We start from the raw sequence: 26,010 nt of genomic DNA, 5'->3' as shown, positions 1-26,010 counted from the left end.
AGGTTAGAGCAGTTAACCTCCAACGTACAGAATATAATGTCACAGGCAGCAACTTGGCAAAAACAGGAAAGAACTGCTTTTAAAAAAAATTGTTTCAGCTCTTTGGGGCCATTATCTTGGCAGTAGATTTAGTTGTTTATTGCATTTTCTCACAGGATCACATGCTGTTTGAGGAAGGGGCCTCCATTTCCAATCAGGAAACATAAAGAGCTAGCAAATTTCCTCCTATATTTTGCCATGCTGTTGCAAATATGCTTATCTATGCATTAGTGAGCTTGATAGTAAGTGCACTGCAGTTTGGGGAAACTTCTGATTAAGACGTTTACCTTGCCTCCTGACAGCTTTGTGGTTCGGATTTGATTTTAGTCCATTTGCTTTTAACAAAATTTGATAGAACCCCACTCACCCCATTGCTAAGTTAAAACTACCTCCCTTAAGCCCATTTTTGTTCCCCTCCATTGCTCTTCCCACTGTCTTCTGTTATTTGCTATGCCTCCACCCTCCAATTCCCCAACCTCGGCCTCAAGACAAAGTCTTTCTAATCACAACACTCAGATTTTCCTTCAGCCTGGATTGTGTAAGCCACCAGCTTTGCACCACAACATTCAAATGTGATCTACCGTCCTCCTGCAAAGGGTAGCACGACGGTTGGGTGGGAACCCAATGTTCCATAGCCAGTAATTTACGTGACCAGGGCAGGTTCTCAATTCTTAACAGAGTCCCAGTACTATACAAATGTTGGCGGGTAATCTTCTAGGAGTGTAAACTGGCGACACACCTGCCCTGTACAAAGTGAATGGGATAATCCGGCAAGTTGAGAATGGCTGTGTATTGAAATTTCACCTTCTGCTTGCTGTTGTACAGTGGGCTGGATCGATCCGAAGCTGTACAGTAAAACAAGCAACAACCCTCTGTTGGCAGCAGGAGAGTCACCTGCCTCTTTTACTGACCCCCTTTTACATGTATTTGGTGGCTGACGGCAGCAAGAATACTTATCGCAAAGTATTGGAAGACACAAGAATTACCCACTCTGGAAGAATGGCAGATGAAGGTGATGGACTATATGGAATTGGCGGAAATGACTGGCAGAATCCGAGACCAGGGAGAGGGGTCAATGGAAGAAGATTGGAAGAAATTTAAAGACTACTTACAGAAACACTGTAAAATTAATGAATGTTAGAATGATGCTGGATTGAAGTAAAGTGGGACTTTTTAGCAGCAAGGTTAAGGAATATGTAAAAATGGATTGTTAACAGGTGATAATTTAAAGCTATAATATATTAAGACAAAAGATTAAGATAAAACTAAAGAGGGAAAGGATTTGCTGAATTAACCAACTGAACTGGAATGCAAGAAAGGGAGGTGCGAGGAGGTCAGGGAAACAAGTAAATGAAAGATATGATATGGAAAGATTGATTTGTTTTTAACTGTTTCTATTTTGCATCTTCTTTCTTTTTCACTTTTCTTTTTTCACTTTTTATATTTTCTTGTTTTTTTCTTCTTTTTTTCAAATCTTTGTAATATATTGAAAACCTTAATAAATATTTTTTAAAAAATAAATAAATACATGTATTTGGTGGCTGAAGGTGTTATCCTGGGTTGTCGACTTTACTAACCCTCCCAAGACATAGCCGGCTTCTCACTTGCACCCTGAAAACATGCTGAATTATTCCAAGCAGAAAAACATAGTTTAACAGCTATAAATGTTAGACTGCATATGCCCCTATCTCTCCCCGCTCTGTAGTTAAGCAACTGAAACCTCTCTAGGAAGAGGCACCCAAATTCTGTTGAACTATTTATTTGATTGAAAAATTAGTCATTGATCGGGCGGGGGGGGGGGAGTCTTGATTTTAGTTCAGGTCAGCAGATTACTCTGTAATGTTCACTGCACAGTTTGCCCATTGAAAACAATCATGCATATCCCATGAAAAAGCTACTTGCGCCGAACAGCTCCAACACAAAATGGAAACGAGGTGACTAAAATGCATAACAGTTGCATATTTTTACCCCCTACTTCAAGGATTGTTAACGAGGAGAAAAATAAGAGTGTATATAGAATTCCTGGTTTTGAGTATTATCCAAAGAATGACTTGCGGGATGAAATTTAGAAGGAAAGTAAAATGGCCAAAAATGAAACATCGGCTATGTGGACTGACAGAAATAAGGACCCCACTATCTGTTTCCTGGATCCAATTTGATGACATGCGTTTTTGGAAAAGCAAAACAAGGCTTGTCTTGCTTTTATGTCAACTTCAGTATAATGAAAACCAAAGAAAAAATTCAAGTACTGTATCTGAATACATTTGTACTGGCTCAATAATGGAGCCTACATTACAGTTTGAAGCTCCTGCATCTTGGAGGGGGGGCTAACTGAGCACGGCACCCATTCCTTTACCTGGCCCCTGAAGATTAAAGGTAAAGGGGACCCTGACCATTAGGTCCAGTTGTGGCCGACTCTGGGGTTGCAGCGCTCATCTTGCTTTTTTGGCCAAGGGAGCCAGCGTACAGCTTCCGGGTCATGTGGCTAGCATGACTAAGCCTCTTCTGGCGAACCAGAGCAGCGCACGGAAACGCCGTTTACCTTCCCGCCGGAGCGGTACCTATTTATCTACTTGCACTTTGATGTGCTTTCGAACTGCGAGGTTGGCAGGAGCAGGGACTGAGCAACGGGAGCTCACCCCAGTGCGGGGATTCGAACCGCCGACCTTCTGATCAGCAAGTCCTAGGCTCTGTGGTTTAACCCACAGCGCCACCCACGTCCCTTGAAGATTAGGACAAGTTAATTACGGGGCCTTCTGTATCTCACGGTACCTTCAAAGATGAAGTTAAGTGGGGTGCTTAAGAGGGCATTTTCTGTGCAATGCCTATTGTTCAAGATGGCTTTTGGCCACAGCTGAAGGTATTTTGATCCCTTGGGCAGCCTTCCTCAATCTGGTGTCCTCCAGGTGTTTTGCACTACAACTCGCACTGACCCCAGGCAGCATGGGCAACGGTCAGGGATGGCAGAAGTTGTAGTTCATGTGGAGGGCAGCAGGTTGGGGAAGAGTGTCCTAGCAGATGAATTATTTTTGTCTGCTGTCCTCTGCTATCTTAATAGTATTTGTTCGCTGCTGCTGCTGAAGTATGCTGCCTCGGGCGCTTTAGCAATTAAGGCAGAAAAATGACATATAAATATCTTAACTGCTAAGCAGTTGGCTCCTTACCTCTCTCGCCCTGACCTAGCCACTGTGATCCACGCGACGGTCACCTCCAGACTGGATTATTGTAACGCGCTCTACGTGGGGCTGCCCTTGAGACTGACCCAGAAACTCCAGCGGGTGCAGAATGCTGCAGCGAGACTCCTTACGGGATCCTCGCTGCGAGATCACATTCACCCAGTGCTATACCAGCTGCACTGGCTCCCGGTGGAGTACAGGATCAGGTTTAAGCTGCTGGTTTTAACCTTTAAAGCCCTATACGGCCTAGGACCCTCGTACCTACGGGACCGCCTCTCCTGGTATGCCCCACAGAGGAACTTACGGTCTTCAAATAAAAACACCTTGAAGGTCCCAGGCCACAGAGAGGTTAGGCTGGCCTCAACTAGAGCCAGGGCTTTTTCGGCCGTGGCTCCGATCTGGTGGAACACTCTGTCACAAGAGACCAGGGCCCTGCGGGACTTGACATCTTTCCGCAGGGCCTGCAAGACAGAGCTGTTCCACCAGGCCTTTGGTCAGGGTGCAGCCTGACTCCCTCCTCTGGCAATCTTTACAAAACTTTAGTTTATGGTTGCCATCAATTTTGAATTTGATCTTAATTAATTTTTTATAATGTTTTATAATGTTGCACTATTTTAGTGTTGTTAGCCGCCCTGAGCCCGGCTTCGGCTGGGGAGGGCGGGATATAAATAAAAAATATTATTATTATTATTATTACTTAGTTTAACTGAAATCAAGAGTATGGTAGTTTTATTCCGCTTTCCCAGAAGGGTACATGGAGCTGAAGGGGGCACTTCTGGTCACAGGATTATGTAAAGCTACTCTAGATATCAGATGGTGCATTGACATCTCACTTCAAAATTCCGAATTATTATAAATTGTGCGCTGTTTGGTCCAGCAAAGTTAAGTAGGGCTCCGAGAATTTAGTTCAGTTCTGAGATCTTGACAGTAGGAATCTGGTTTTTAACACGTTATGCATTCGTTTGTCACTTTATGCATGGAAGCAGATTGCACCATAACAGTCCTTGTCATCATGCATATCAGCAATACCACGAGACAGTAAATGGGGATAGCAGGTGCTGCCATATACCTCTACTAAGGTCATTCTCAGAGCACTGACAGGTGAAGGCTCAATATCCACCAGCTGAACGGCATTAAAACTCTGAATGTCAAAGGTTGCACAAGGACAAAACACACACACACACACAAACACATACACACACACACCAGTTAGAACTGCAAGGCAAACACAATTAGGCAAATATGGTTAGTCAGGGAAAACTCAGCCCACTGCCTTTTATATACCCTTGGACTTGATGTAAACAATGCGTTGGAAAAGTCAGAGATATAAAATTAACTTATCTTTTGTTGAGGATGAAGTTAGAAAACATCTGAATTTCAAGGGCAAGTTTGTTGTTTTTAACAAGGTTTACCCAGTTTTTATCTGCCTTTCCCCTAATGCAGCGCCGACCCAGATCCCCCCCCCTTGCTAACTATGGTTTATCAAAAATCTGCAAAAAGAAAGGACTTTTTTTTTTAAAAAAAACAACTTACACTTTGCTTAAATTGGTACTTTCTATTACCTTGGTGTAAGAAGCACAGAAAACTGCTCTTTAGCCACCTGGTGAGCTATTTGCTTAATGTGAACATCTGCAAATATTTGGGGAGACAGTACGATTTGGAAAAAAAAATATTTGCCATTATCAACCATTTCTTAAAATATGATAAAATTTTTAGCAAACCCCTCCCAGCTTCCCCTGTATTTACAAATTATTCTCAACATAAAATAATTAATTTAGGAAGCTTTTTTGAGGACCTAAAACCTTTAAAAAAAGGGCAATAAGCAAGGGCTGACCACACACAAGGAAAACACACAAGGCAAACACTGGGATCGGTTACAGAGCTTTGTTGTACGGTTGCAAAGATGAATTAGACCTTCCGCTTGGTAAAGGTAAAGGGACCCCTGACCATTAGGTCCAGTCGTGACCGACTCTGGGGTTGCAGCGCTCATCTTGCTTTATTGGCCGAGGAAACCAGCGTACAGCTTCCGGGTCATGTGGCCAGCATGACTAAGCCACTTCTGGCGAACCAGAGCAGCGCATGGAAATGCCGTTTACCTTCCCGCCGGAGTGGTACCTATTTATCTACTTGCGCTTTGACGTGCTTTCGAACTGCTAGGTTGGCAGGAGCAGGGACCGAGCAACGGGAGCTCACCCCATCGTGGGGATTCGAAACACCAACCTTCTGATTGGCAAGTCCTAGGCTCTGTGGTTTAACCCACAGCGCCACCCACGTCCCAGACCTTCCGCTACCATACTCTAAAAATGTGTCTAAATGAACAGATGTCTTAATAAGCTTCATATTCCAACCCACCAGTGCAACTGCTCAAATCCTACATGCGGCAGGGGATGGGACTGCGCTATCCGGCCTCACCTTTCATCATGCATTCACCCCATACAACACTTGCATGTTGGACTTCATATCTACATAGGGAATGGCATGAATAGAATGCAATCTATTGTACAGCTCAGTTTTGTGTGGGGCCAACAGGAAGAACTTGTGCTGGGCTCTAGACACCAAGGTCACTACGGATATATGAAGTTGAATGTGCAGTATCGGATGAGGAAGATACACCCTGAGTGGGGTAGGTTGGTATAATCCCAATCTCCCACCACTCATGGGATCTGAATGTTTGAAAAGGGGTAGAAATGTAAAGGACCCCTGACAGTTAAGTCCAGTCGCGAACGACTCTGGGGCTGCGGCACTCATGTCGCTTTACTGGCTGAGGGAGCCGACGTTTGTCCGCAGACAGTTTTTCCAGGTTGTGTGGCCAGCATGACGAAGCCGCTTCTGGCGAAACCAGAGCAGCGCACGGAAGTGCTGTTTACCTTCCCGCTGGAGTGGTACCTATTTATCTACTTGCACTTTGATGTGCTTTCGAACTGCGAGGTTGGCAGGAGCAGGGACCGAGCAACGGGAGCTCACCCTGTCGCAGGGATTCGAACCGCCAACCTTCCGATCGGCAAGCCCAAGAGGCTCAGTGGTTTACACCAGAGCGCCACCCGCATCCCTTGAAAAGGAGTAGCACTCAAAAATTTTGCTGTTGTCCAAAGCAACTAAGTGCACTCGAGCCCACTCCTTTTAACAGGCTTAGCACACCTGACTCAGCGCACCTTAGCACACCTGGGTCACAATCCAGTGTTCCCTGTCTGCTGAAGAAAGGTTTAAAAGGCTATGCGAGGTTGCAAAACTCTTGGGCAGCACATCAGTGTGTTTCTCCCTGCAGAAGTATGGATTTTAGAATTTCTTGGGTCATGCCCACGCAGACAACTGCACACGGCAATTTATTTGCACGTAGACCTTGTTCCCCTTACAAAAGCTGGATTGTGGCTCATTCAAAGCATTGAACAAAGGAGTGGAATTAATGTATTTTTTAAAATGCCCTTACGGTGTCACTGTCACAAGGCTGGAACTGGAAGGACTGCGGTTTATGAAATACGGAGTTCTCTTGCAAGAACAGCTGAAAATTGTAATCTCGCACTACCTGAAAGAGACAATGAATACATTTACAGGCATTTAATCCCTGATATTAAAGAGAGAATGTGTGAGACAGAAAAACTGAAGAAACTGTAACACTGCAATAGTTAAGCCAACACCGGAATTTCTGCAAGGTGCAGTACAACATTTAAAACGAAATCAACAAAGATGCTGTAAGAGCATCATTTAAAATACCAATAAAACATCAATGAATACTTACTGGATTAAAAAAACCCACATTTTGTAAAGGCCTGTCTTAACAAAAAAAGTTTTCACAGGACATATGCAGAAAGGGAGACATCGTTCCTGCTCAACCTCTAGTGGTAGGGGGTTCAAAAGAGCTGAGCCTGCCACACTGAAAGCTTGGCCCTGAGTGAAGACCAGCTGAACCTTGGGGGGCCACAAGGGAAAACGCAAGACGTGCCTGATCACAGGATCTCAGCCTTTCAAGTTGGAGCTTTTGGAACCAGGCCATTCTTAAGGTACTCTGGGTCCAAGTTGTTTAGGGCTTTTTGAATTAATGTAAATGCCTCAAACCTGGCCCAGCAGCAAACTGGCAATTTGCAATTGAAGAAGAAGAAGAAGAGTTTGGATTTGATATCCCGCTTTATCACTACCCGAAGGAGTCTCAAAGAGGCTCACATTCTCCTTTCCCTTCCTCCCCCACCACAAACACTCTGTGAGGTGAGTGGGGCTGAGAGACTTCAGAGAAGTGTGACTGGCCCAAGGTCACCCAGCAGCTGCATGTGGAGGAGCAGGGAAGCGAACCGGGTTCACCAGATTACGAGTCTACCGCTCTTAACCACTACACCACACAGGCTCTCAATTTGTATACAATTGCAATATATACAGGATCTGTAGATGCCTGATGGCTTGAATGCATATTGATCTTAAACGGGAACGTTATTCAGAAAACTTAAGAACGCATATACGATCCCAGAATCCAATGCAGCCACCTGCTCAATAGTGTAAGCCATCTTTATCAGGGTGTATTTTAATTCTTAAAACTCTACAAATTGGGTTGGAGTTGTAAGTGTCTGTTATTTATATCTATATTTTTAGAAACCGCAGAACATTAAGAGTGAAATGTGGTATCAGAAAGTCAAAAGGCTTATGAAGAGACTAGAGAAGCCGGATTAAACCATCACGAGCTTGAGATATCCAAACAGACAGCAAGGGTGGATTAACCACATCAGTATCAAATGCAAGGCAGATAAAGTTTTATGTGGGTTCCTCCAGTTGGCCTGGGTGGCCTGTACAACTACAGTCCTGTGCAGAGGTGATTGGACAGAGCAGAGGTGATGCGTAATGGATAAATCCATTTGATGGATTGAAACTGCCAGCTAAGGGAGACTGTATACCCTAGGAAAAACCAATGCTGCAAAATATTCCTCAAGCAGCATTGTAACTGCATTGTAAACAGTTACAGAACTTGTAACTGCTTTTAAAGTATACTTGGAGGATTCCAGGCCAACTTTGATAACAGTGCCGAGCTCCAAATCAAAGGGATAATGCTATTGCTGTAAGACAGAGACGGCCAACTCCTAAGAGACTGCGATCTACTCACAGAATAAAAAACTGGCAGTGATCTACCCCATTTTGGGGGGGTTCAGGTCAAAGCTCTTGCGTTGTTTTTTAAGGGAGGAAAGTCCCTTTTTTAAAGGGTTCAGGGCAAACTTGTTGACTTTTTTAAGGGAGGAAAGTCCCTTTTTAAAGGGGTTCAGGTCAAAGTTGGGCCGGATTTTACCACTGCTAACGAAAGGGAGCCAGCAATCGACTGCAATCCACCGAAACCTCGCAGGGAGCTACCAGTAGATCGCAATCGACCTGTTGGACATCCCTGTTGTAAGAAATGGAGTAGGGGGTGGCGGTGTCAGGTTTTTGCTCCGAATTATTCCCAGGTATATGAAACTGCCTTATATAGATTCAAGCCACTGCGCCAGACAGCCAGCGCTTCATCTGGTTGGCAGCAGTTATCCTGTGTTGCAGGAAGACATGTCTCTCAGCCCTGCCACCACAGACAGAACCTCAGACTTCCTGCATTTAAAGCTCACTATCAAGCGTTACATCACTACCTTACGAAGCGCTGGCCATCTCCATAATGCTGGCCTCTCCGTCCTCATCACCCTTTTCATGGTAGCTAGTATTAACATTGTGGTGGTGCAGTATTCTACTGCCCTGGTTATGACCACTTCAGGCTCCTCCCATTTTCAAAAAAAAAAGTCACAGGTCCCACCCTGTCACAACTATTTTAGAACACAGACAAAAAAACTAGTTTGCTGAAAAACTTACCCGACTGGAAGTTTCCAAAAGAAACTGGAATGTGCTTTGTACAGCTTGGCATACTTCTAATTCAGTCCTGCTGAATGCCATTAAATAATCCTTAAGGTGATCACATACATTCCCATCAAGAGCCTGCATTAAAACAGAAGCAAAAAAATAAAATAAATCCTATTCATGCTCATCTGGTGGAGTGAATATCCGCTATCTAAATAAAATGCATTTATTCGCCTTCATGCTTGGTCATCTTGGGCTCATAAGCATCCCACAACAGAACTGAAATTGCTACCTATTCCCACTAGCTGGCACTAAAGAGTATTCCTAAAGCCAATAGGGGCTAATAAAAACACTTTTTTTGCATTTTCACAAAGGAGATGTACCTATAACATATATTGGAGATATCAGGCCTGAATAATATATTTAGCTTAGAAAGGTTGCACTTCATCCGCAGAAGTTGATTGTCCCTGCAAGAAACACACAATTCCTATTCGATTAACCATGTTGCTTTCTTAACAAATGCTTTTACTTGAAAGAGTAAAAATATTTAAGGATACTCTAATCGCTAATAAACTGTAGTTGGCTAGTCACAGAAAGTAATAGGTAAAGGACCCCTGGACAGTTAAGTCCAGTCAAAGGCGACTATGAGGTTGTGGAGCTTCTGCTACCTTGCAGAGAATTACCGGAGGTTGTCAAAGTGAAAATGTATGCAGTGCTATTTCTAGATATGCAAGAGAATTATCCGTAGCTAGCATGTTTGCAGCTTTCTCATTTCACCTACTGCATTTAAAGATGTTGGTATCTCTCAAGTTCAGTGTAAAGTGGTTGTCAACACATCCCTGGATCATGCGAGAAGTTAATTAAACAGGAGAACATTCACGCTGACATTCAGCATATAGGAACTGAACTACTGCTTTAATTGTAACCGGCTGAGAGAAAGCAGGGTTTATCTCAGGGTTGTAATGGCTAAATTTGACTGGCCACAAAACCATTCATATTATATAACAAAAGATTTTTTTAATTCGCGGCAAGCAAGTGATATGAAGCAAGTATACAGCCATGGTAGGGAGTGCCTTAGGAGCAAAATAAACTTACTTGCTAAGTGCAGATCCTAGAACTGATCAGAAAGGAAAAAGCTAACAATGTGTGAATAGGCATAATGTAATATATCACACTTCCATCAGGGCTGTAATGGCTAATTTTGACTGGCCACAAAACCATTCATATTATATACCAAAAGGCAGAGGGCTGAAGGAAGTACAGTGGTACCTCGGGTTACATACGCTTCAGGTTACATACGCTTCAGGTTACAGACTCTGCTAACCCAGAAATACTACCTCGGGTTAAGAACTTTGCTTCAGGATGAGAACAGAAATCATGCTTCAGCGGCGCAGCAGCAGCTGGAGGTCCCTTTAGCTAAAGTGGTGCTTCAGGTTAAGAAGAGTTTCAGGTTAAGAACGGACCTCCAGAACGAATTAAGTACTTAACCCGAGGTACCACTGTACTTGATGGTTATTATGAGGGCTGCAACAGAGAGTGGGTTGGAGGCGCATTCTATGTGCACTGCATGAAGCTCTGGGGATGCAGAGCCTCTGTGCATCTAAGTAACAGGGCACCCCCGCAAAGAGGATTCAGGAGTTCACATCACCATGATGGCATCTCAAACACAGATTCTCCTTAGGAATGAGGGGCAGACAGTGGCAGCAGAGGCTGGGTGGCCGTCTGTCACGGAAGCTTCAGTTGAAATTCCTGCATTGCAAAGGGTTGGACTAGATGACTCTTAGGGTCCCTTCCAACTCTACAATTCTATTATTTATATAGGGGGAAAAGATGCATGCTTAGAGACGTCATAGAATCAGAGACCTGCAATAGACAGAAGCTTCTAGGGCAGTGGAAGAGATTATTGCAAGGCATAGCCCATTGACTAAGCCATTTAAAAGTATCTAGTTTAGCTTATATGCCTGTTGTCTTTGTCCATAGAGTTTTCTTGGCAGGGATACTGGAGTGGCTTGCTGGTTTGCTCCAGGTGGACCACGTTTGGTCAAAACTCTCCATTATGACCTGTCCATCTTGGGTGGCCCTGCACGGCATAGCTCATAGCTTCTCGGAGTTATTCAAGCCCCTTCGCCATGGCAAGGCAGTGATCCATGAAGGAGAGTCCCATGGACTTGAGAGTCCCCTGGACTGCAAGAAGATCAAACCTATCAATTCTTAAGGAAATCAGCCCTGAGTGCTCACTGGAAGGACAGATCCTGAAGCTGAGGCTCCAATATTTTGGCCACCTCATTAGAAGAGAAGACTCCCTGGAAAAGACCCTGATGTTGGGAAAGATGGAGGGCACAAGGAGAAGGGGACGACAGAGGACGTGATGGTTGGACAGTGTTCTTGAAGCTACCAGCATGAGTTTGATCAAACTGCGGGAGGCAGTGGATGACAGGTGTGCCTGGCGTGCTCTGGTCCATGGGGTCACGAAGAGTCGGACATGACTAAACAACAACAAGTTTAGCTTATGTCAGGAACAATTTCTTGTACAAAAGAAGAAGAGAAGAAGAAGAGTTTGGATTTGATATCCCGCCTTTCAGTCCCCTTAAGGAGTCTCAAAGCGGCTAACAATCTCCTTTCCCTTCCTCCCCCACAACAAACACTCTGTGAGGTGAGTGGGGCTGAGAGACTTCAGAGAAGTGTGACTGGCCCAAGGTCACCCAGCAGCTGCATGTGGAGGTAGCAGAGACTCGAACCTGGTTCCCCAGATTACGAGACTACCGCTCTTAACCACTACACCACACTGGCTCCCTGAAGAAGTAAACATTAGCAAAGCAAATGTATTTGCTAACTCAGTTGGTTTCCCCACCTCCCACCCCAGTACGTGAACTTGCTTTTAAAACAACAGCTACTCTACAGACTCATTTAGAGGAAGGCTAAAAGTTTAAGGAAGATAAGAGCTTCATCAAGTGGTATAATATTAACCGCATCAACTACCTGCTTCCTAAATCTGAGACAGAAGCAATCAGCAGTGGTTTGGGGTTTCAAAAATCCATAGGACTTTCAGGAAGTGAAACCAACAGCTTCAAGAGAAATGGCAGGTGTTTCTTTTTTTAACGGCAGGCTGAAATTCCAGTGGGACTTGTACTGTTTTATCATGACTTCAAATGCTGTTTTAATGTGCTTTCTAGCTTTTCCTCCTTGACACAGGCAAAGTTCCTGCTCAAATCTTCAACAGCTGCATAAGAACAACTATGCACAGGATAGCAGTTCTGTTATAAAGTCTTAGAATCACAGGGACAATCCTAGAATTCATACTGCCCTGTGCATGATTCTGCTTCCAACTCCAATGGAAGAACTACCTTTTTCTCGCAATGGACAAAGTGGCATCACATGGTCAAATGTTCTATCTATATATTTAATCAAACCTATTCGAGAAGACTCCCTGGAAAAGACCCTGATGTTGGGAAAGATGGAGGGCACAAGGAGAAGGGGAAGACAGAGGACGAGATGGTGGGACAGTGTTCTCGAAGCTACCAGCATGAGTTTGACCAAACTGCGAGAGGCAGTGGAAGACAGGAGTGCCTGGCGTGCTCTGGTCCAGGGGGTCACTAAGCGTCAGACACAACTAAATGACTAAACAACGACATTCCTTTTAAGAGCATGCAAGCTTTCGAGTTACAGAAACACCCTGGATTAAGAGAAAAATAATGTTCTCTAATTGTTAACTGGCAAACTCACACCAGAAGAACACTCACTGAAAAGGCATGTGTCTTGTATCTTTTACTCTCTAGGTCCTATTGCTTCATATATGTATTTTCATACCTGCACTAGTGTAAAATGATTCGACGTCCTACAAGAAATGGTACCACACAAGCCTTTATTGTGCTGACTCTCCTTGGCGATGAGCCTCAGCACTCAGTATGCACAATTTTGTGCTAGTGTTTTAGAAGCCCCTGGTTCTGCCTGCTTCTCTCATTCTGTCCCTATAACCCGCTTTTTGTACAAATTTTACTTGGGCAGAGGGCACACGGGTGGCGCTGTGGATTGAACCACAGAGCCTAGGACTTGCCGATCAGAAGGTCAGCAGTTCAAAACCCCATGACGGGGTGAGCTCCCATTGCTCCGTCCCTGCTCCTGCCAACCTAGCAGTTCGAAAGCATGTCAAAGTGCAAGTAGATAAGTAGGTACCGCTCCAGTGGGAAGGTAAATGGCATTTCCGTGTGCTGCTCTGGTTCGCCAGAAGTGGCTTAGTCATGCTGGCCACATGACCTGGAAGCTGTACACCGGCTCCCTCGGCCAGTAAAGCGAGATGAGCGCCGCAACCCCAGAGTCGGCCACGACTGGACCTAATGGTCAGGGGTCCCTTTACCTTTATGCTTGGGAAGGGACACAACATGGGATGGCTACAGCACCATGTGTTGTTGTAGTGGTGCGACACCAACCTAAGACTGGCCTGGTGAACTACACAGTGAGCAAACCTCTCAAATAACAAGAAAGAAAAGATTTATAATCCTGAAAAACACAGTCTTGATCTTATTACCATGTCAACGGAACTGTTACTGCTTAGGACAATTTTTGTATTTAATTGAATTTCCAGTTTAACAGTTTCTGGACATTAATAATGAACTTAACATACCTTAACTCTGCTGAGATCAGCAGCAACACTCTGACTAGCAGAAAATATGAGGGGTGGCCAACATTTTCTTTTTTTAGGAAGGATGAACAGGAAAAGCTCATTGCTAGTAGCTGCATTCCACTGCAATTCGGTCTCTTAGCAAAAGTGTATTTGTTACATATTTTAGACGCTTCTCCCTGCAGCAAACCAAAAGCCTCACACATCACTTCCTAGGGATCTACTCTTCTCCCCACCTCCCCCAAGTTGTTTTTGGGCAGAAAACACAAGCAGTTCAGCCTAATGGTACATATTTGTTATGGAAAGTTTGAGCCTGGACAGTCAATTTCTGGGCAACTGAAAAGAGTACTTTGAACTGGCATGTTTGTGGCACAAACTAAAACTAATACTTGCTTCACCTTCAACCTCAAGTGTCTTCAAACAATCAAGACTTTTAAAAAGTGTGCATCTAGTCACAGACTGCACCATAGGTGGGATACTTTTGGAGACCATGCTATTTCCCCTCAAGCATTTTAAGGTATTATATCAAAAGTTTAGAGTTTTAGGGAAACACAGTTGCAAGGGACTCCAGCAATCATTTAGTTCGTAAGACGGGCTATCCCATACCTAAAGCACTCTAAAGGTAAAGGGACCCCTGACCATTAGGTCCAGTCGCAGACGACTCTGGGGTTGCGGCACACATCTCGCTTTATTGGCCGAGGGAGCCGGCGTGCAGCTTCCGGGTCATGTGGCCAGCTGGACTAAGCCGCTTCTGGCGAACCAGAGCAGCGCACGGAAACGCCGTTTACCTTCCCGCCTGAGTGGTACCTATTTATCTACTTGCACTATGACGTGCTTTCGAACTGCTAGGTTGGCAGGAGCAGGGACCGAGCAACGGGAGCTCACGCTGCTGCGAGGATTCGAACCGCCGACCTTCTGATCGGCAAGCCCTAGGCTCTGTGGTTTAACCCACAGCACCACCTGCGTCCCTAAGGCACTCTAGCAAGTTCCTATCCAGCTTTATCATTTCAGAATAAGAGACCTTTGTGTGGGTAACATGCACACTGAGGAATTGCTGCAATCATACGTACCTCTGAATAGTGTCATAAAATGATCTTGAGACAAAGATTTATAAAACAATTTAAAAAACACACAAAAATTACAGTAGATCACGAGATAGCATGGAAAACCTTTTCCTTAACTGTCGCCTGGTGGCAAAGCTAGCGTTTGAGGGTTAACACAGAAGGCGCTTGGTGAATCTCTACTGGAAGAGCATTCCACAAGACTGGGCCAACCATACGGAAGGCTCAGTTTCATGCTGATGTCAAATGAGCCTCACCCACTGGGGACAAACAGTGATGCTCCTACAGGTGATTTCAGCGATAGAGCAGTTCTGGGTTCTGGGGTACCTAAGGCAAGTTGCTCAGGGCTTTGTAAGTGAACACAAGGACACTGAAGCTGGCTTGACAGTAAATTTGACAGCCAGTGCAGATGTTTGAACAACTGAAAATCTAGGGACATTAAAAAGCAATAGGTGTTGTTCTTTTCTGAAATTTTCTCTGCTTGGTAAAATGTTAAGCCACAAAAAAGCACCCAAGATGGTTTTTTTTAACCGATTTATGTTGTTGTTGTTTAGTCGTGTCTGACTCTTCATGACCCCATGGACCAGAGCACGCCAGGCACTTCTGTCTTCCACTGCCTCCCGCAGTTTGGTCAAACTCATGCTGGTAGCTTCGAGAACACTGTCCAACCATCTCATCCTCTGTCGTCCCCTTCTCCTTGTGCCCTCCATCTTTCCCAACATCAGGGTCTTTTCCAGGGAGTCTTCTCTTCTCAAGAGGTGGCCAAAGTATTGGAGTCTCAGCTTCACGATCTGTCCTTCCAGTGAGCACTCAGGGCTGATTTCCTTCAGAATGGAGACGTTTGATCTTCTTGCAGTCCATGGGACTCTCAAGAGTCTCCTCCAGCACCAGAATTCAAAAGCATCAATTCTTCGGCGATCAGCCTTCTTTATGGTCCAGCTTTCACTTCCATACATCACTACTGGGAAAACCATAGCTTTTACTATACGGACCTTTGTTGGCAAGGTGATGTCTCTGCTTTATCGGTTTATATAACCGATTTATAGGTATAGATAAATAGCAATACAATTTTCAGTCTCTTTTGCTCCATCCATCCAACCACCCCCCATGCACTTCCTTCAGCCTTGAAGAGCTATCCTGTCTCTTGACCAAGCCATTTCCCTTCTCTCTAAATCCACTAGGGAGAATCTGTTTCACTCAGATGTTTTACACTGTGTCCAGTACTGATCAGAGTCTGCAATGCTAGCAAAGCGGTATTACTGGATATTTCTCACCTTTCAAAACATGTTTCTTGCCCTATCTTTAATCCTGATAGCTGCTCTGTCTTTCACTGGAGAACAGTTCCGAAATATCATTCTGATTTGGAATCTTTTAACTTACAAACTAACATTAGGGGCAGATCAATGAGGAGGCAAATGGGGGTGTTTGCTCCAGGCTTCTAGGCAAGCAAGCAGCCAAGCCAAGGACAGCCGCTCCCCTAATTGTTTCAGACAGATCCTGGAGACCAAATACAATATTTTGCCTCCTAGGAGAAAAGAGATATATAAAAGATGGGTAGGGATGTGGTAGCAATAGTGGTGAGGACACATTATAAAAGGCTAAGATTTCCTTTGGACCCCCAAAGTCTAGAAACGACCTGTTTGACAAATCACATGGGTCTTTTTGAAAGGCATGTCACAAGATTGATGCAATCACCCGGTTATCAGCAATCTGCTCTCATATCCAGGGCAGGGTGCTTCACAGGGGCTTCCTTCAACATTCAGCAACGCAAAGAACAACAAAACTGCCTCTGTGAAATCAATGCCAAAACTGTTGCGAGAAATAACCATGAACTGCTACCGGCTGGGCTGAATTTTAAACAGATAAGATAGACAGATAGATAGATAGATGCAGGGCACTGTAGAAGTAGTTAATAAATTCTGAAATCTGCACATCGGGAAGAAATGCAAGAATATGTTATGCCACCAAGCTGTGACTGAGTAAGGGAACAGGGGCTTTTACAGCAGAGGCTAAAGAGAAGAAATGAAATGGAGAAGATGACACGTGTGTGTGTGTGTGTGTGTTTTAAACACCCCTTTGGGAAAGAGGAAATATATCATCCATTGAAGATTTATAGTGAATCTATTTTATTTATTTTTAAATAATTTGTTTTATGTACCACCAAATCCCAGGGGCTTGTGAAAAGGACTGCAGTATGTATTACACAGTTTAAAAACCTGAGCTGACAGACAAATGAGTTCAGGGCACGCTCCTCTGCCCCTCCTTTCCTTGATTTAACCCTCCCTCTAAATAAAGCAATTAAAATTAGAAAATTAATTACTGTATGTTAGTGAAATGCAAGCAAGGCATGTGGGGGATTTCCAGGTTATTATCTTTCTTTCTTTTTACTGTATGTCACATATACAGCTATCTCCCTGTTGCACAAAAATCCAATGAGCAATGAGCTGCTGGCTCTCCAGGAACAAGTTCATTCCCTTCAGGAGAAAGCTCGCTAACCCAGAAAAGATGAGAAGCAGAGAGATTGCTGGATGCGGCCTTTAACAGGAGGGGAGTGAGGAACTGGGGCTTGTCTCACACACAGCCAGCACTAAAACCACACACAGACTAAGCCCACAACAAAATTAAAACTGTTTGGTTAATGCTTTCTTTTGGACTGCATGGGTGTCCCGAGGGAATGAAGTACTATGAACCTGCTCATCGTCTTTTGATTTAGAGACAGAGGAAGATTTGAACGGTTCAGAGAGGAAAGAGGAAGCATCTGATTGGGGAAACACGGCCACAACTTGAAGAGTTCACAGTATGTAAAAATGCAAAGAATTCCTTGAGACAGCTTGCCTCTTACTCTTTAGCCACCAGAAGCCAACATACCACCATTTTTCTTTTTCGATGTTATGAAGGTTTAACGCTACAGTGCTTTAACTTTGCAGCCTCCTTCCACCTTGGCGCATCTCAAAGGAACTACCGTATTTTTTGCTCCATAACACTCACTTTTTTCCTCCTAGAAAGTAAGGGGAAATGTCTGTGCGTGTTATGGAGCGAATGCCTATGGGTGACGGGGGGGATCTGCTGCAGTCGTGAGCAGAGGATCCATGGTTCCCCTTCCTTCCCTCCTCCGTGGCTCGCTTTGCTCACTTTGAAACAGCAAAGCGGGAGAAGAGAGGGACAGAGAGCCTGGTTACAAAGCACGGATCCACATGGATCCTCAGGATTTTTGCACCGGGTCACCCCAAATTCACCATCAGATCACATAGCATGTCCATGGCTACAGCTTGCACCAAAAAAATCACGCACCCACTGTTGCCTGGGGCCGCAGTGGTGCAAAAACATGGTTACAAAGCATGGATCCACATGGATCCTCAGGATTTTTGCATTGGGCTACCCCAAACTCACCGTCAGATCACATGTCTGTGGCCACAGCATGAACCACAAAAATCATACATCCACTGTTTCATTTAGAATATTTTTTTTCTTGTTTTCCTCCTCTAAAAACTATGTGCGTGTTATGGTCGGGTGCGTGTTATAGAGCAAAAAATACAGTAGTTCCAACATTCTGCAGTCAGCTCTTGTTCACCTTTCATCTAGTACCAAACAGAACCCAGCTCTCCAAAGTACTGCTTGTATTACTAAAGGTTAAGGCATGATTCTGGAAGGACACACAGATGGGACTAGCTGATGTCAGTTCTCATTTTCTTGAGTGCAGGGCTTTGGAAAAGGCAAAAAGGTCTTTTGTGACATTGTATTTTAAGGGAGGAAGGGAGGCAGGGTTCTAGAACAAGGAGGAGGACACTGAACTTTCAGCACATGTTGGGCTGCACCAAAAAGTACACATGAAGATGCCCTTTCTTTCTCCCCTGTTTTGCAAATGCATCCACACCTAAACTCACCTCCCTTCTTACTCACCCTCAAGGCTGGCTCCCTAAACATATGAATTCAATTCCACCTTTGTCAAAGAAACGAAACACCCAAAGCACACAAAAAGTAACCACTACAACAAGGAAACATTTGAGCCTGCATTTTTCCATCACTCGATGAAGCCGCTCAAAGTCATTCCCGATTAAAAGGCCCATGTGCCCCAAAAGCAGCTCTAATAAGCCTCTGTGGGGAAAGAACTTGCCAGCTGGGCTACCAAGATGGCCTCTTCCTACACTTATTGCAACATCTGGGCACAAACAGTATATTCAAGGAGCCCTGAATTCCAGTATCTAGAAACTACAGTCATACCTCAGGTTACAGACGCTTTGGGTTGTGCGATTTTGGGTTGCGCACTGCGCCGAACCCGGAAGTACCAGAACGGGTTACTTCCGGGTTCGGCGCTTGCGCAGAAGCGCTAAATCGTGACCCACGTGTGCGCAGATGCAACACTGCGGGTTGCGAACGCGCTTCCCACACAGATCATGTTCGCAACCGGAGCATCCACTGTATTGTGGAGCAAACACCCCAAAGGAACAGAAGCAGAAAGATAAATCAATAGGGAGCGGAAGGAAGACAGGGGATTTTGCAAGCTGCCAAACAGGAAGGGAGAGGAATAAATCGGGCAACCTCTCTAAGATACAGGGGTACTTCTGGATGCGAACGGGATCCGTTCCGGAGCCCCGTTCGCATCCTGAAGCGAACGTAACCCGCGCCTGTGGGTCACGATTCGCCGCTTCCGCGAGTGACATAATTTTGATCGTCTGCGCATGCGCGAGCGACGAAACCCGGAAGTAACGTGCTTTGTTACTTCCCAGTCACCGCGGAGCGCAACCCAAAAATACTCATCCCGAAGCTACTTCAACCCGAGGTATGACTGTATCTCAAAAGGTCTGGGCTATCCTTCTCGTTTTTTAAAAAAATCAAAAGAAGATTAATAGCACATACTTTGGGGAGGGGGGCTATAAGACTATGTAGAAAATCTGACTTGTGACCTGTTAAGTTCACAATAATGGTTCCCCACCCCCAGGATTGGATGGTAATTTCATCAATCAAAGTCTCTAAACAGCTCCATGTTATGCAGACCACTGCAGTTTCTTTTTGTCACTTTCTTCAACACAAGCGTTGGGTTGTAACCAGTTCTGCGTGAGCCAAGCCCTGCTAAGATAACAGGACTTTCCTCTCCTCTCCTCTGCTGCCTCCCACACGTCACCCCAAATCTGCTCCAGAGGGTCCCCCCATCTGGAGAGGGTAAGCCCCGCTGTGCAAGCAGAAGTCGGTTCCACTGGCGCCGCAGGAACATTGGATACAACCCATTGTCTGAAATGCGATTTATGAGGCCAACAGTATAATTCACCAAAACAACTGTAAATCCGGGATTTTATGCACGGCTAAGTATAAAGACTCACATTTAGTGCACATATAATTATGTATTTTTTCAATAAAAAAAAAATTTCAAAAAAGACTCACGTGAGATACTATTTCTAGCATGTTTCAAAACCTTGTGGAGACAGTTCTTCTGTACAGGGCCTGCTTTAACATATTCTTGGGTGGGTGTGGGGAGAAATACTTAAGCAAACATTTTCCAGGAAAATATAATTAATAAGCTTATTTGCTTTGGGCACCTGCCATATGCAAAGCCTTTTCTATGATATCTCTCAAGTCGATACACTGCAACACACATACACAGTTTCTGCTGGGAGTTCAGAAGTAGTGCTGGTATTTTATGCCTGTGCTAAACAAAATTTACTGTTTTTATTTTTTCCAAGGTTTAGATAGAAGGCAGTTCTCTCCCTACTGCAACCCGAATTGGGTTATCCAAGTAAAACAGAGCTAAAAATACTAGCTGAGCCCCATTCCACACCGATTATGACAGTGCTTTCTTTACCAGTGAAAACTGCAGGAGTGTTAGGGCAGCTGTTATAGCAGCACTTGACTTTTATTGTTTATTTAAAATAAAATAAAATAAGGTATCTGAAGAAGTGTGCATGCACATGAAAGCTCATACCAATAACTAACTTAGTAGGTCTCTAAGGTGCTACTGGAAGGAATTTTATTTTATTTTGACTATGGCAGACCAACGCGGCTACCTACATGTAACTATTGTTTGTTTATTTATTGTTTATTGGGACCTTGCTCTTCTTTCAAGGATTCCAGGGCAATGCACACAGTCCTCCGATTGACAACAACCCTGTGCAGCAGGTTAGGCTGAGATATATAGGGAGTTTTATGGATAAGCCAAGACCTGAAGCCTGGTCTCCCTGGCGGAAGTCCAACATTCTCTAGTCACATCACACCATCATTTTTAATGTATTTATTAATCAGGGCTATGTGCAGCCCCATAACCAGAGCTCTCTAGGCAGTTCTCTGACCACTATTGGAGCTGGGAAGTCCTCTCCCTGGAACAGTTGCAGAAACAAAAGACTACCCTGGGTTCATGAGAGACGAACATCTGAAGAATACTGTGATTGTGTATTCTAGGGTCTCATTTGTAGCTCACTGTAATGAGAAAGGGGGGATTATACACACACAAACACGTCACAGGATCCATTTTCCTTCCAAGAGGTGAGCAGCAGATTTTGCACACACACAATCTTCACCTTCCCAGAATACGGAAGCACAAGACACAAGGTCCTTATAGTCTGGACCAATAAGTAAGATAAAGGTAAAGGTAAAGGGGCGCCTGACAGTTAAGTCCAGTTGCGAACGACTCTGGGGTTGCAGTGCTCATCTCGCTTTACTGGCCGAGGGAGCCAGCATTTGTCCACAGACAGCTTCCAGGTCATGTGGCCAGCATGCCTAAGCCGCTTCTGGCGAAACCAGAGCAGCGCATGGAAACGTTGTTTACCTTCCTGCTGGAGCGGTACCTATCTATCTACTTGCACTGTTCGGCGTGCTTTCAAACTGGTAAGTTGGCAGGAGTTGGGATCAAGCAACGGGCGCTCACCCCATTGTGGGGATTTGAACCGCCAACCTTTTGATCGGCAAGCCCTAGGCTCAGTGGTTTAGACCATAGCGCCACCCGTGTCCCTGGACCAGTAAGTACTGTACATCAAATGGAGAAATAGCGCCCAGCTGACATCCAAGGGAGAATAATTCTGTAGGGGTTAGGAGGCTGGGTCCAACAAGAGGCAGCCACCATTGTCTTGACACAGCTGCAATGCCCCCTCAGTTTCTGTTTTAACCTTTAGCAGCAATCAAGGACACATTTCCAAGATTTCCAGTGCAACTGTGAAAACTGAGATGTTCAGGACCTTGCACAAGACAACAGATCCCGCAGCCTAGGCCTGAGTGCAACAATGCAGATTCTTATACCACCCCACCTCAGGAATGAAGCCTGTACTGCGTTTAACCTCCCCCAACAGTTTCGGAAAACGATAAAGAATGGAATAGCAAGCTTTCAAGGAAAATCACAACCCATCTGTACAATGGCAAGGTCACAGCAATGGCAGATGCATCAACAGAAGCATCTCCTCAGAAAACCTCAAGTCAGCAGCAATTAAGGTGTACAATCTCTGAACTGGATCCGTTCCAGCAAAATAAGTCAGGCATCAAACAAGCACACTGTCAAACAGATCAGTGGGCAGCTGCCCCGCCGATAGGAAAGAACCACAGCACAAATTCCTGTACTTGGAAAAAATAATCGGACAAAGAGATAGAACGTGCAAAATCACAGTTTGCGGTACAAGGGAAACACAGAGGTTAGAATCAAATAATTGGAATTAAATGGTGCAAAATGCAAAACCATCTTGAAATAATGTCAGGGATTTTCATTTAGCAAAAACACCGCCGACAGCACTTTGGGGCTGCACATGAAGGAATTAAGTAGCAGGAGCCGCAGAGGGCTAAACATTCTGCTTTCTCTCCCCCCCCCCCCATGCTGGTCCTTCAGTCAAAATTAGCAGCCCTCCCATGGATCCTTTTGTAACAAAGGAAAAACATGCTGTGCCACATCTGTTTTGTTCCCAAGTTTCCAAAGTTTGGGACAGTACAAGGTGTTCTTGATTGTGCACTGGAGATTGCACAAATCTGAAATGGACACAACGTCCTGAAAGAGGGGAGAGTCCGGACCCCGTTGTCTTCAAGGTCTGAGTGGACGCAAGAGCAACCCTGGGAGCATATGGCAAAGAATTTAACTCCCAAGAAGGTAAAGCAACATACAAGGTTAAGTGCTCCTGGAGATCTTTCTGATCACTAAGAATTTCTGCAGCAGCCCCCGCCTGCTAACACAGACCCCACGTTGTTTTGATGTAACGTGGGTCTCAACATTTCCCTCCCCTTTTCTGATGGCTAGTTTTGTACATCTTCATCAAACAGTTTCCATGCCCGTTGCTTCCTTCTTTGCTCTCCTGGCTCCTATGAACAAATGATGCTGCCGTGGACCAGTGCAGAGCACCTACTCTTGCTAGCTATAGTTCCGTCAGGTGGAGACTTCGCCCCTATTCTTTTAATCAAGAGATGCTACAAACTGCACCTGGGTTCTTCTACATACAAAGCATTCATTTTGTCATTGATCTCCCAGCCTCATTTAGATAATGCAGTGCTACCTCTGGTTACATACGCTTCAGGTTACAGACTCCGCTAACCCAGAAATAGTGCTTCAGGTTAAGAACTTTGCTTCAGGATGAGAACAGAAATCGTGCTCTGGTGGCGCGGCGGCAGCAGGAGGCCCCATTAGCTAAAGTGGTGCTTCAGGTTAAGAACAGTTTCAGGTTAAGAACGGACCTCCGGAACGAATTAAGTACTTAATTAAGTACTTATATGTGCATAGTAATTTGTTCTTTTTTTTCTTCAAAATATAGTCCAGCACACCACATGGTCTGAGGGACGGTGGACTGGCCCACAGCTGAAAAAGGTTGCTGACCTAAATGAAAACATTCCTTTTCCCTCAGGCCTTTGGCTAATTAAACAATCTATAGCCTTTAAAACGGGGACACGGGTGGCGCTGTGGGTTAAAGCCTCAGCGCCTAGGGCTTGCCGATCGAAAGGTCAGCGGTTCGAATCCCCGCGGCGGGGTGCGCTCCTGTTGTTCGGTCCCAGCGCCTGCCAACCTAGCAGTTCGAAAGCACTCTCGGGTGCAAGTAGATAAATAGGGACCGCTTACTAGCGGGAAGGTAAACGGTGTTTCCGTGTGCGGCTCTGGCTCGCCAGAGCAGCGATGTCACGCTGGCCACGTGACCCGGAAGTGTCTTCGGACAGCGCTGGCCCCCGGCCTCTTGAGTGAGATGGGCGCACAACCCTAGAGTCTGTCAAGACTGGCCCGTACGGGCAGGGGTACCTTTACCTTTTTAGCCTTTAAAACAGTGTGTGTGGGAGGGTTGTTTGTTTGTTTGTTGTTGTGTATTTTTGTGTTTTTATATTGTAAACTGCCCTGTGATCCTCAAAGGAACGGTAGCATAGAAATTTAATAAATAAATAAATAAATGTCTACTCCCAAAGAAATTCTCTGAAGACACAAATATTGCCACTGGTCATATGATGCTAGACAAATTGCTCATTGGAAATCAGATATGCTCAAGTATTTGGTGCTGAGGTTATAAAATTATTTATATGAAACTTAAGAAGACAAGCACAGGCTAGAATAAAAACAACAACACGTCAGCTTAGCTATGATTTAAGGATATTGCAAATCAAAATGCCTTGAAAGCTCATCCTGGGCTTCAAATTACTAATCCGACCAGATCACTGGATTTTCTTCTTCTTTTTTTGGTCCAGCACATTTGTATTCCAAATATGTATGACAGAACTAAAATTACATCATGCTCTGCTGTGCCAAAGTGGTGTGTGTGTGTGTGTGTGTGTGTGTGTGAGAGAGAGAGAGAGAGAGAGAGAGAGAGAAAACGTAAATAATTTAAGAAATTAAGAGGCATGGAGGGGCTCCAGGAAAAGTGACATTAAATTGATTTTTGGATCATCCTCCCAGACTGTATTAATAATTAAAATGGCATTTTGAAAAGCACACTGCACAGTTGTCTGTCTGGGGATTTAAGAGTGCCCATCTCAGTTCTCATATTTCACCCTCAAGACAAAGTCCAAGCAACGGCTCCTGCACAGGCACCACCAAAATGCACACAGGGGCTCACAATAAGGTCTGTGCGCAGAAGGGTAGTCATTAGTGACGCCACTGAGATTTGAGCTTCTGGCAGGAAGCAGCCTTTGTCCTAAACCCAGTATAACGCCTGGTTCACAAGCTCAATAGTGATGAGGGGGCAAAAGTCTCTGAAATCTTCTAAGGCTATACTGGCCCAGCTGGTAAAAATCATAGAATTGTAGAGTTGGAAGTGACCATAATAATAATAATAATAATAATAATAATAATAATAATAATAATATATTTATCCCCCCGCCTATCTGGCTGGGTTTCCCCAGCCACTCTGGGCAGCTTCCAACAAAATATTAAAATACAATAATCTATTAAACGTTAAAAGCTTCCCTAAACAGGGCTGCCTTCAGATGTCTTCTAAAAGTCTGGTACAGTGGTACCTTGGGTTAAGTACTTAATTCGTTCCGGAGGTCCGTTCTTAACCTGAAACCGTTCTTAACCTGAAGCACCACTTTACCTAATGGGGCCTCCCGCTGCCGCCAGAGCACGATTTCTGTTCTCATCCTGAAGCAAAGTTCTTAACCTGAAGCACTATTTTTGGGTTAGCGGAGTCTGTAACCTGAAGCGTATGTAACCCGAGGTGCCACTGTAGTTGTTTTTCTCTTTGATATCTGGTGGGAGGGTGTTCCATAGGGCGGGTGCCACTCCAAAAAGGCCCTCTGCCTGGTTCCCTGTAACTTGGCTTCTTGCGAGGGAACTGCCAGAAGGCCCTCGGCGCTGGACCTCAGTGTCTGGGCAGAACGATGGGGGTGGAGACGCTCCTTCAGGTATACTGGACCGAGGCTGTTTAGGGCTTTCAGCACCCACCACCCACTGGCAATGCAGGAAGCTTTCTGCCCAACGTGGGGCTCGAACCCATGTCCCTGAGAGTAAGAGTCGCATTCTCTACCAACTGTGCTATCCCAGTTTACGTGCTGCTGGGGAAAAACTGCAGAATAATAGGAATAATAAAAATAATAAAATTTTATTTATATCCCGCCTTCCCCAGCCAAAGCTGGGCTCAGAGCGGCTAACAACAATAAAAGGAACACAGAAGGATTGTGTATGCAGGGATGGCCGTGTGCCACTTTAAATCGACCCCTCCCTGGCTCCGTTCAAATGCAGTCTGGACCTAAGTGACCAAGTGCAGCTATTCATCGAACCTTTTCCGTGTCAGGTTTTGCAGTCCGATGATCCATCTAGCCTCCAGCTCCAGAAGGCGGCTATCGTTCTCTACTAGCGGGTAGTGAAACCAAAAGCAGAATACATTCATTTAGCCCTGCATGCCTTGGCTCTGCGGATTTTTCTTGCAATGTTGTTGCTTCTCTATCA

At 44.8% G+C, this 26,010-nt stretch overlaps 1 protein-coding gene across 6 annotated transcripts in view; it reads right to left on the bottom strand.

Moving 5' to 3' along the window:
* FCHSD2 (FCH and double SH3 domains 2) overlaps window positions 1-26,010 on the bottom strand; it is a 145,944-nt gene that overhangs the window by 48,665 nt on the left and 71,269 nt on the right. For all 6 annotated transcript variants that reach the window (XM_083436398.1, XM_083436400.1, XM_083436399.1 and 3 more), the window contains exons 9-10: window positions 9,024-9,146; window positions 6,643-6,738 (exon numbers count right to left, since the gene is read on the bottom strand). In XM_083436398.1, coding sequence (XP_083292524.1) covers window positions 6,643-6,738; window positions 9,024-9,146 — 219 coding nt within the window. The remainder of the gene's footprint in view (window positions 1-6,642; window positions 6,739-9,023; window positions 9,147-26,010) is intronic.

This window comes from Podarcis tiliguerta (assembly GCF_965153285.1).
Source record: "Podarcis tiliguerta genome assembly, chromosome: 4".
In the NCBI taxonomy this organism is placed as follows: domain Eukaryota; kingdom Metazoa; phylum Chordata; class Lepidosauria; order Squamata; family Lacertidae; genus Podarcis; species Podarcis tiliguerta.
Note: the sequence above shows the minus strand (reverse complement) of the source record. Positions and strands in the feature narration are given on the sequence as shown.